Below are 12,406 nucleotides of genomic sequence, written 5' to 3'. Positions count from 1 at the left end.
TTGCTGCTTGTATCCCCCTTAAACTTTTCACCTCTCAACTTGAAAGTGTGACCTCTCATTATTAAATCCCTCACCCTGGGAAAAAGCTTATCTCTATCTACCCTATCTATACCCTTCATGATGTTGTAGACCTCAATCAGGTCCCCCTCAATCTCCTTTTCTCTAATGAAAACAATCCTAATGTGAGAAACCAAGCTCACTCACTTCAATAATTTCAGTCCGAGACAAAATCTGAATCAGTAGTGTCATTTATTTTACACTTGCAGGTGGGTGTGATGTCCACAAGGCAGGGACAAAACACACTGAATTCAACAAATACTCGATTTTAATATAATTTGGTTCCTAGATTTTTTTTCTTATTTCATTGTTTCCCCCCTGTTTACAACCTCCACTTCCCTAAGACCGGGACCCATTACTCCTGTTTATCTCTTGTCTTATCCAGACTTGTCTGTGACAAAAATGCTTTTTCCTGTTCTCACAAGGCCATTTGACCTCATCCCATCCTTTGCTCACCATTATCTACTCCCTCCATCTGTGCTGCTCCTCACAGTATCTTATCACTAAGCCCTTTTAATTGGGGCTTGTTCCTGTGTTTGTGTAAAAGTGGGAGACAGATGTTTATACCTATTGTTTATACAGGCGTATCTAGTTTAACTGTCTCTCTTCACAGTATTTTATCTAGTGCCTGTATTATCTACCATTGTCTTACAGTCCCGTTTCTTTCTTGCATACATTTTTAGCTAATACAAAAAAACAATTATGCATTTCCTCCACATAGTTTCCATTCTTGTTGACTCAGCTCTTGGCTGAAACAATTACACACTGATGTGAGTTCACTTATTTTTATATAATCAATTATAATTGCAGAATTAACATTAATTTGCCTATATCCCACACTAACCTACTCAAACTCTCTTCATAGCTAGCACCTTTCATACCAGGCAACATCCTCATAAACCTTCTCTGCACCCTCTCCAAAGCACAATGTTCAGGCACCAATATCTCCAGGTGTGCTCCATGGACATCCCACATCCATGGGCATTGACATTGAACATGTGCCAGGCTCTAAGAAACCTCATGGCGCTATCTCCAATCCTCAAGTGCACCAGCAGTGCTCGCTGTAACACCAATCGGCTGGTGTTGGGGGCTCTTCCACTGGTCGTGGGGAGATGGTGATATCCCATACATGCATTATCCTGTCTAGCAGGATCTCCAGACCTCTGTGCACAAAGCACCGCATCAAATTCCTCTTGTCTGCCATATCTGGGGCAAATGTCAGGATCCTTATAGGTACCAGATTCACAGCGGCCTTTTAAAGATGGCACCGGGAATTCTGGTCAATTCCAGGATATCCCCGTAGTGTTGAGCTGTTCCAGGAATAGCGGGTGGTAAGTTGAGTCCAGAGTTGGATGAGAGGGATGCTGTAGAGATGGAGTGAATAGTTAATGCAGCAAGTTATAGCAAGAGAACTCTTTCGGTCCCGCAGTGAAAAGTACTCCAAAAAAACCCAATCCTCTTGCTTGAGCCACAAAAAAGTTGGATTCAGTCCAGTCTGTCAGTGTACCTTTAAGAGATATAACATAGACCTGAGGCTATAAAGGTCTCTGACTCCATCTTACTGGGGATTACCTGAAACATGACACTCTATTGTTCTTCTGCTGTAACTGGCTAGCTCAATGCCAGGCCAGACAATTCCAAGTCTGTCAGTCTATTATTTGGATATATTACTGAGCTATTGGATTCCTCATTGCCATACTGTCCATGCTCAGTTTCTCCTGTTACGGGGAACAATGTAAGCATTGGCACATCCAGTAAAAACATCCTGAAGCAAAACGCACGTCAGTAATGGGGGCAATAATGCTAGTGGGGAGGAAAGCAAGGGGTTAACTCACTTGGGTTCAGACTGAGGCCTAGACAATGAAGGGTTTGTTTTGTTCGTTGCATTTGGTTCCAAGGGAGGGACAGATTCTAATCAGGTGACCTTGACATTTTTCAGTCTCTTTCTCTTGCACTCTGTCTCTTTTTTTCTTTCTCTGTCTCACTTCTCCCCCCACCTCACTCACACTTTCTGCCTCTCAGTTTCTTTCCATCTCTTTCAGTCTCCATTTCTCTCTTTCCGTGTCCCTCCCTCCTTCTGTCTGTTTTTCTCTCACTGTCTCTCTCTTTCTGTTTCTCTCTCTTTTTGCCCGTCCCTCTTTTCTATCACTCTCTCCACTTGCAAATAAATACACCTTTTGAGAAACCCAATTGTGGCAATGAGAGAGAAGGATCTGTTTCTCCTCCTTTATCCACTGGGGAGAATGTTCTCCAGGTGACCTCTTGGAGAGAGGTTGTTATTCAATCTCAGGCCTGGCTGGGAACTCTCGGGAGGTAGAGCTGAAAATGTGTTGCTGGAAAAGCGCAGCAGGTCAGGCAGCATCCAAGGAACAGGAGATTCGACGTTTCGGGCATAAGCCTTCTCTCAGGAGGTAGCTTGACTGTGTCAGTGTCCCATCGTAACGTCCCCCTCAGCCCCACCGTATGTAGGTGTGTGGGTCCATTGGGCACAGGGAGTCAGCTTTTGAATGAATAATTCAAACATTCAGTTGAAACCAGCCCACAGCACCAAACCAGACATCGCTTATGGGATCTTCCTATTCCCGTCAGCTTGTATCACACTAGCACACACAGCCTCATCTTCACTGCAGCATCCTCGCTTCAGAGGCAGGTCGTTGTAGGTCTGACTCTCTCTCCAGGCTGACGCTCCCAGTGCGGGCTTGAGGGAGCTCAGCATTGTCAGAGGGACTGCCTCTCAGCAGGAGGTTAAACTGGAGCTCCATGTGGAGTGTTGAAGGAGATTCTGCACTGTCCATGGTGCCGCCTCAGGAAGAAGACACTAAACTGAGTATCCACCTGCCCCTTCCAGTGACACAAAGATTTTTTTTATTTCAAAAATATACTTTATTCATAAAATAATTTGATGGTCTGTACAGTTGGTCAAGCCATACATACATACATATGTAACCATTTACATACAGAGCTCAGACTTAATCATTTTTATATACAGGTCTGTACATTTATCAATCATATGCCCATATATTTAGCTGAGGCGTCAGCAGAGCGCACGTGACTGCGTGGGCCCCCTGATCTTCTTTAGGCAGGCAGATGTTACACGGTGGTCTTTCCCCACCGCGCCTTGGCGGCAGCTGCCCCAAGCTTCAGCACATCCCTCAACACGTAGTCCTGGACCTTGGAATGTGCCTGTCTGCAACACTCAGTCGGGGTCAACTCCTTCAGCTGGAAGATCAACAGGTTTCGGACCGCCCAGAGAGCGTCCTTCACCGAGTTGATGATCCTCCAGGCGCAGTTGATGTTCGTCTTGGTGTGCGTCCCGGGGAACAGGCCGTAGAGCACAGAGTCCTGCGTCACGCCGCTGCTCTGGACGAACCTTGACAAACACCATTGCATTCCTCTCCAGACTTCCTCTGCATAGGCACATTCCAGAAGGAGGTGTGTGACAGTCTCGTCCCCCCTCTGCAGCTGCTTTGAGGGCAGCATGCAGTGCGGCTGAGAGTCCGGATGTGCATAAAGGATCTCACAGGCAGAGCCCTTCCCACCACCAGCCAAGCCATGTCTTGGTGCTTGTTGGAAAGTTCTGGTGATGAGGCATTCTGCCAAATGGCTTTGACAGTCTGCTCAGGGAACCGCTCGATAAAATCCGCCCTCTCCTTTTCACGAAGGGTCTCGAGGACACTACGTGCTGACCACTTCCTGATAGACTTGTGGTCAAAGGTGTTTTTCTTCATAAACTTCTCCACGAAGGACAGGTGATACGGAACGGTCCAACTACTCGGAGCGTTCCGCGGCAGCGAGGCCAGGCCCATCCTTCGCAACACCGGGGACAGGTAGAACCTCAGTACGTAGTGACACTTGGTGTTTGCGTACCGGGGATCCACGCACAGCTTGATGCAGCCACACACAAAGGTGGCCATCAGGGTGAGGGTGGCATTGGGTGTATTTTTTCCCCCATTGCCCAGATCTTTGTACAGCAAGTCCCTTTGGACCCAGTGACGCAAAGATGCCAAAGTGTTGGTGAAAGTCACAAGGTGCAGATGAACAGATCCTCAGGCATCAGCCAATCTGCACCATCTTGCTACCACTCCAGTAAGATCATGGTGACTGTCACAGACTGTCATGAGTGAAAGGTCAGGATCGGGGCCCAGCTAGAAAGCGAACCTGGAACTGAGGCTCAGCTGATCTCCCCTGGGCCACAGATGATCAATATTACTGCGGTGATCAGCAACAGCTATCGGGTTCATTAAGGTCCTTTAGCGAAGGAAATCTGCAATCCTGACCTCGTCTTGTGGAAGTTGACATTTCAGGTGTAACCCTTCTTGAGTCTGCATCTTCTTAACCCTCCTCCACTTCCTGATGCTGCCTGGCTTGCTGTGTTCTTCCAGCCTCCTGCCTGTCTATTTGGATTCCAGCATCTGTAGGGTTTTTTTTGTCTCTAATGCTGACCTGGTCTGGCCTACAGGTGACCCCCGACCTACGGCACTGTGGCTGACTCTTACTTCAGAAAGCTAACAAAGGCTGGTCTGGCCAGCAGTGCCCACATCCTACGAACGATGAAAACAAAGTTCCCCACTCCTTCATCCACTCGGACTTCCAGGTCAGTTGTTGTTGAACAAGACTCATTCAGCGACAAGCTGGACAGAAAGGCTGGGAGACAGACTCCCAACCTCCCTTCAATCCCTGTGGCTGTCTCTTTAGCCTGTCAGTAGTGACAAGATATGGGTGGCACGGTGGCACAGTGGTTAGCACTGCTGCCTCACAGCGCTGAGACCCAGATTCAATTCCCGACTCAGGCGACTGACTGTGTGGAGTTTTGCACATTCTCCCCGTATCTGCGTGAGTTTCCTCCGGGTGCTCCGGTTTCCTCCCACAGTCCAAAGATGTGCGGGTCAGGTGAATTGGCAATGCTAAATTGCCCGTAGTGTTAGGTAAGGGGTAAATGTAGGGGCATGGGTGGGTTGCGCTTCAGCGGGTCAGTGTGGACTTGTTGGGCCGAAGGGCCTGTTTCCACACTGTATCCCTCTGTACCATTTATAGAATCATCGAATCCCTACAGTGTGGAAGCAGGCTATTCGGCCCATCGAGCACACACTGACCCTCCGAAGAGCGTCCCACCCTGACTCACCCCTCTTAATCTATCCCTGTAACCTGCATTTCCCATGGCTAACCCACCTAGTCTGCACATTCTTGGACAATTTACCACGGCCAATCCAGCCTAACCTGCACATCTTCAAAGTGATTTGCTGCAATGAGGCACTCCCCAATTGTAATTGTGAATGTTGTGCAGCAGGATCCTAAAATGTCTCTGTAATTTTGTTTTCATGTGCTGCACGTGAGAAAGTGTGTGGGTGTGTCTGGAGGGGTTGCGGGGGGAGGCAGTGATTGTTGGCACAGGTTCACTGTGAGCTCTCCAGCAGGCACTGGCTCCAGTACTCCAGCAGAGGGCAGTGCTCCCTCACATGGGCACTTCGTCTAATGTTCCGTAGGATAATAGCGCCTCTGCCAGTGCAGCACTTCCTCAGTACCGCACACAGGTCTCTGTTATCATCTCATTGAAAAACAGCACCTCTGCTAGTGCAGCACTCCCTCAGTGCACACACAGGTCTCAGTTATCATCTCATTGAAAAACAGCACCTCTGCCAGTGCAACACTCCCTCAGTGCGCACACAAGCCTTTGATTTAACGTCTCAAGGAAAGGCAGCACCTCTGACAATGCAGCACTTTCTTAGGGTGGCACGGTGGCTAAGTGTTTAGTGCTGATGCCTAACGGCACCAGGGACCCAGGTTCGATTCCACTTCAGGTGACTGTCTGTGTGGAGTTTGCACGTTCTCCCCCTGTCTGCGTGGGTTTCCTCCAAAGATCCAGGTGGATTGGTCACATGTTGCAATATGTTAGATGGGTTACCATGAGAAATGCGGGGTTACAGGGGTAGGGTGGGACTGGGTGGAATGTTTTTCAGAGGGTCAGCATGGACTTGGTGGGTCAAATGGCCTGTTTCCACACTGTAGGGATTCCATAACATTCTATTCTCAGTATTGGTGTTTTGGCCTCGATCTTTTTGAAGATTATTCAGCCTGCCGGTCTTGAGGCCTAGCTGACTGCAATGCAGCCTGCTCTTTAAAAGAAACCTCAATCAACTTCCAGTTCAGCAGGCGAATCGCATGCGAATGTTTTGACAACACAGGCATACTACAGATTACAGTATTATTTTTGATTGTATTTTATTGCATCGGGGATATTAAAACAAAGTGAAAATTATAAAGTATACATTGCAAATATGCTCGCACGCAAACCTGCGGTGAGTTTGACAAGGGCACCTTTAGATCAAATCAGGTGTGTTCCAGCATAACAAAACCGGTTTGTAAATGGAGCAGTGTTTACACCCAACAGGAAATAGGTGCCTTTGAAATGGAGAGTACAGAGTGGACAGGAGGGGCCTTTTGTTTCCCCCCTCCCCCCACCCCACCCAGCCTGTTTCCATGGCAACCATGGTCACTAGTCAACCTGTCAGTGAGGCAGCTAGAAGTGGCTCTTCTGATTTGTTAAAACATTCAAAAGAAATATTTGGCCCATCTGCTGTGTCTCCTAGCCCAACTTTGCATCCCTTTGATGTACTGACACCAGCTCTCCCTGAGGGACCGAGTCCCACATTAGACCACAAGACATAGGAGCAGAAATTAGGCCATTCAGCCCATCGATTCTGCTCCGCCAATCAATCATGGCTGGTAACTTTCTCGACCCCATTCTCCCGCTTTCTCCCCACAACCCTTGACCTCCTTTACAACCAAGAACCTATCTATCTCTGTCTTAAATCTACTTATTGATCTGACCTCCACAGCCTCCTGTAGCAGTGAATTCCGTAGATTCCCCACTCTCTGGCTGAAGAAGTTTCTCCTTATCTCCGTTCTCAAAGGGTCTTCCTTTTACTCTAAGGCTGTGCCCTCGGGTGTGAGTCTCTCTGGCCAATGGGAATATCTGTCCAACATCCACTCTGTACAGGCCATTCAGTATTCTGTCAGTTTCTTGCCACTCTCCAGGGAAAAAGGTTTCTCCTAAATTTACGATTAAGGTGATACATGATTTTCTCATATTCATGGCCCCCTCATTTCGGACAGCTGCTCCAGACAAGTAGAATGTAGAACCCCTTTGAGTCTGTTCCATAGTTCAATCAGATCATGGAAGAACTGATTAATTGGCTGTCAAGTGCTTTGGTTGTTGTGGGGGGGGGGAGCCTCAAGGTTGTGAAAGGTGCTATATAAATGCACATCCTTCCTTAGTGCACTGATCCCTAGTTTTGCTGCACTCGCTAACTGTGCCTTTGTTGGGTTGTGATGGGTGCTGCAGATTGTCTGCTGGGAGATAGTCTCTTTCCCCCTCGCACCAGCGTCCAGGGTAATAGTTACAGCCTGTTAGAGTTGGATACTTCAGACAGAGACGGGCAGGTCATAAATCTTCAGAATCCCTATCCCAATGAGCTGTGAAGGCTCTGTCTATTGAAAGCTGAGGCTGTTAGGACTTGGGACAAGCTGAGATAGAAGGTGATCTGTTACATTAGAGAAGAACTAATTGCGGTCACAGGTCTGTTTCACTACTTCGGGGTGGGAGGGAGGAAAACAAATTACAGACTGGTTACAGCCATTCAGCCCATCGTGTCTGTTCTAGCTATTTGCAACAACAATGTGACTAGCTCCACCTCCTCTGCCTTTTTCCCCCCCCCATATTCCTGAACATATTCTCTCTCTGGGTGGGAGGAAATGTGAGAGCGTGTAGGGAAGGGAGTGGGGCTCACTGAGAGTGAATTGTGTTCCGTCTATATATACACACACACACACACACAAACACAAATAAAACAAAAGTAAATCTGTCATTTTGATGGTTCCTGTTGGACAGGTCAGTGGTAGCTGGAGTAATGCAGAACACAAAGGTAGAGAGGACACGGGTGTCTGGGGATATGAAGGCACTTAAAGCACCAAAGGAGGGGTGGGGGCGGTGGGGTGGAGTTCACTCTGTGAGCAACAGTTGGACAAATAACTCGCCAGTTCCATCGTCCCCCATATCACAACCCTGTTTGTGGAATCACACATACTTCGAGCTCCTCCTTATCCAGACCAGGCCTGGGAGTGGGAGATACAGGAAGGGAGGATGGGTAGATGGGGTTGAGGGATGGAAGGTGAGTTAGTGTGAGGGATGAGGAGAGGTTAATAAAGAAAGGGACAGTAAGGTGGCAAAGTCCCTGTCCCTGGTAGGAATATTGTCTCAGTACATGAGGAACCTTTTACCCCCACTGATCATCATAACACCACGAGGTTCCTTCACTTCATTTGACTGGAACATGTACTGAGACAATATTCCTTCCTTGAAAAGTGCCAAATGACCCATGTATCTGCTCTGTCCCTCACTCTGCACCGGTCTAACGTGTCATTCTACTGTTAAAGTGAATCTGCCTAGGTGCACAAAGTATTTCGAGGCTAGATTGAGGATAATTATCCACGAGGGAGGATTGTTGATGAGTACGTCTTACTAAGTTTCTAGCCTCAAGTCAGAAGACTGGTTTAAAAATCCTTTTTGGACTTACGAAGCTTCAGGAATACATATATGTAACATTTTCCTTTGATGTCCTGGAATTAGATGAGGAATTGGTTAGGGCTCCTGCCTGATACATCGATTTTCCGGCTCCTCGGATGCTGCCTGACCTGCTGTGCTTTTCCAGCACCACTCTAATCTCGACTCTGATCTCCAGCGACTGCGGTCTGCACTTTTGCCTCGGGCATTTATTGCCCAAACCTAATTTAGAATGTGATCCTCAGCTGCATCCTTGAACCACTGCAATCCGTAAGGACACTCAGTGTGCTGACTGGGAGGGAGTGTCAGGAATCTGAGGGATCCTGATGAAACCCTCAGAGTGTACATATGCATCAGTAAACCAGCTCCTGCTGAGTAATTTTGACTTGTCAACACTGTTAAAGATACCTTCCATCACTTTGCTGTGACTCAGTATAGGAATGATGGGGCTGGGTTGGATTTGTCCTGTTTTATTCTTGATAGCACACGCCTTCAACATTTCTTCAGACAACACAGAATAGCTTGGGACGGTTATCTGTGATGCTGAAGATGATGTCGGGTGGAACCTTCACTCTGCACTCTTGGCTGAAAATGATTGTAAACGCTTGTCTTATAGAAAGGCTTTTTGGGCTTTGCAATAATGTTTATAACAAGATATAATTTACAAGCATCAAAGGTCCCAGTACTGATCCTTGCAGAACACCACCAGTTACTGATCTCCATTCCGAAGACCACCCTTCCACTGCTACTCCCTGCCTTCTGTGTCCAAGCCAGTTTTGTATCCATCGAGCGCGTTCACCCTGGCATGAGGTACCTTATCAAATGCCTTACTAAAGTCAAAGAACAATACAGCTCAGGATCAGGCCCTTTGAGCCTGTGTCAACACATTTTGCCCTTCCATACTGAAACTGTCTTCACTGGTAGGATCCATGTCCCTCTATTCATTTCCTATTCATACATTTGTCCAGGTGCTTCTTGAATCTGCTCCTACTACCACCTCTGCGTTCCAGGCACACACCGCCTTCTGTATGAAAAAAAAACCTTTTTTAAACTTACGTTCCAACTCCCTTGCCCTCCCCCCTACCTTGAACCTGCGTCCCCCAGTAATTGACCCCTCCACCCTGGGGGGGAAAAGCACCTCATACTTTCCACTCCATCCATGCCATTCACAATCGAATAAACTTCGATAGGGTAATCCCTCTATCTCCTATGTTCCACTGAAAACAATCCCAGTCTGATAAACCTTTTCTCATAGCTAAAATCCCCCATACCAGGCAACCTCCTAGTCAAATCCATGTGGACAACATCCACTGCCCTTCCCTCACTCAATCCACCTTGTCACCTCCTCCAAGCACTCAAGCATGTTGTAGGTATGACATGGAGGGGCCAGTGTTGGCCTGGGGTGGACAAAATTAAAAATCACACACCAGGTTAAAGTCCAACAGGTTTATTTGGAAGCACTAGCTTTCGGAGCGCAGCTCCTTCATCAGGTGGTTGTGGAGGTTAACATCATGCTCACAGAATCTATAGCCAAAGGAGTCCAGTGTCATGGGGATGTGATACAGTAAACAATCTTTTAGAAAGGGATATGCTGGTTTCTGGTCTTTGATATGTAATCCCAGAACTTCTTTTAAATTACATTCTCAAGATAGCTCAGTTTTTTAAACAATAGGTGGGAAGTCTGTCTGTGTCCCAGTGCTATGCCAGACTGACAAACCGTCTGTACAGTTTTATAGAGCTTTACAGGGATTCATGCAGTTCTTGAGCAAAATAAAATGTAATTCTGCAAAAACAGATTCACCCCATAAGCTTAAATGTGTGTGTATGCAGGAGCGACAGACTGAGTGCGCGTGTGCGAGTGTGAGTGCACCTGAGAGTGTGTGTGTGTGTGTGTGTTTAAGCTTGGTTAAAATTAAAAATCACACAGCACCAGGTTATAGTCCAACAGGTTTAATTGGAAGCACTAGCTTTTGGAGCACCACAACCACCTGATGAAGGAGCGTCGCTCCGAAAGCTAGTGCTTCCAGTTACCTGTTGGACTATAACCTGGTGTTGTGTGATTTTTAACTGTGTACACCCCAGTCCAATACCGGCATCTCCAAATCATAAGCTTGGTTAAGTGTGTGTGAGAGTGTGATGGGGGTATGTGTGATGTAGATGACCAGCTTCTGAAGCCCCGGGATAGGCTGATGGGATCGGAATGTCTATCCTCTTGTGCACTAATTGTTAGGAAATCTTCAGGGAAAGAATTTTCATTGCAAAGACAAGTGAAGATGAAGGTTGTGTCAGACTGAGTGAAGTGCTGCCCCTTTCAATGAGATTGAAGGGCGGATTTTGCCTTGTCTTATTCGACTTGTCTTCTGTACTTTCTAGTTCTGATTCTCGAGAAGGCAGACGGCGATGATCTCACCAACAAGACGCTGAAGATCACGGATTTTGGTTTGGCACGGGAGTGGCATCGAACGACCAAAATGAGCGCCGCTGGCACCTATGCCTGGATGGCTCCTGAAGTTATTAAATTGTCCCTGTTTTCCAAGAGCAGCGACGTGTGGAGGTAACAGGGACATGGGAGCCGGACCAACTCTGGCAAAGGCTAGTGCTTCCAAAAAGGAACTGGGGGATAATGACTAAATATTCCAGCTTTTCCAAATAGCCGGGTCCTCTCCATCACTGGGTGTGCCGATGTTCACCTCTATGAATGTTGCCCCATTCCTGTCTCAGTCCCTCTCAGACACTGGCCATTCCCGTCTCAGTCCCTCTCAGACACTGGCCATTCCCGTCTCAGTCCATCTCAGACACTGGCCATTCCTGTCTCAGTCCCTCTCAGACACTGGCCATTCCCGTCTCAGTCCCTCTCAGACACTGGCCATTCCCGTCTCAGTCCCTCTCAGACACTGGCCATTCCTGTCTCAGTCTCTCTCAGACACTGGCCATTCCCGTCTCAGTCCCTCTCAGACACTGGCCATTCCCGTCTCAGTCCCTCTCAGACACTGGCCATTCCTGTCTCTGTCTCTCTCAGACACTGGCCATTCCTGTCTCAGTCTCTCTCAGACACTGGCCATTCCCGTCTCAGTCCCTCTCAGACACTGGCCATTCCCGTCTCAGTCCCTCTCAGACACTGGCCATTCCCATGCCATCCTGTCTGGCCTCCCCTGTACTATGTGTTTATAGCAGAGTTGTTACAGTGTGGAGGGAGGCCATTTGGCCCATCAGGTCTCTACTGGCTCTCTGAATATCTTGACTCAATGCCAAGTCCCTGCCTTTTCCCCGTGACCCTGCACTTTGTTTCCATTTAAATAACCATCCAACGGCGCCTCGAATGCCTCAATTGAACCTGCCTCCATCACACTCGGGAGGCAATGGCCTAGTGGCATTATCACTGGACTATTAATCCAAACACTCAGGTAATGTTCTGGGGGCCTAGATTCAAATCCCACCATGGCTTTGGTGGATTTTGAATTCAATAAATAAATAAATGAGAATTAAGAGACTAAAGATAATTGTTGGAAAAAATCCCATCTGGTTCACTAATGTCCTTTAAGGAAAGAAACTATTACCCTTACCTGGTCTGGCCTACACCTGACTCCAGACCCACAGCAATGTGGTTGACACTTAACTGTTGGAGATGGGCCAATAGATCATTCCATGAGTGAATAAAAAATATACTTTGGTCCTGTGTTCCAGAAAATTGTCTTTTTCTCAACCTCAGGTTTGCTTCTTTTGCAAAAACTCTGCCTCTCCACCCAGTCCTGTTCACCCATTGTCCTGCTCTGCTCACTGACTGCATCC

The 12,406-nt window shown here is 47.5% G+C and overlaps 1 protein-coding gene across 1 annotated transcript in view; it reads left to right on the top strand.

Annotated features, from left to right (window-relative positions):
• The window catches only part of map3k10 (mitogen-activated protein kinase kinase kinase 10), a 79,783-nt gene that overhangs the window by 41,281 nt on the left and 26,096 nt on the right, over positions 1–12,406 (top strand). Inside the window, exon 2 of the mRNA XM_060856060.1 lies at positions 10,991–11,171. Coding sequence (XP_060712043.1) covers positions 10,991–11,171 — 181 coding nt within the window. The remainder of the gene's footprint in view (positions 1–10,990; positions 11,172–12,406) is intronic.

This window comes from Hemiscyllium ocellatum, chromosome 47 (genome assembly GCF_020745735.1).
Source record: "Hemiscyllium ocellatum isolate sHemOce1 chromosome 47, sHemOce1.pat.X.cur, whole genome shotgun sequence".
NCBI lineage: Eukaryota > Metazoa > Chordata > Chondrichthyes > Orectolobiformes > Hemiscylliidae > Hemiscyllium > Hemiscyllium ocellatum.
The sequence above is the reverse complement of the archived record's forward strand: the minus strand, read 5'-3'. Positions and strand labels throughout refer to the sequence as shown.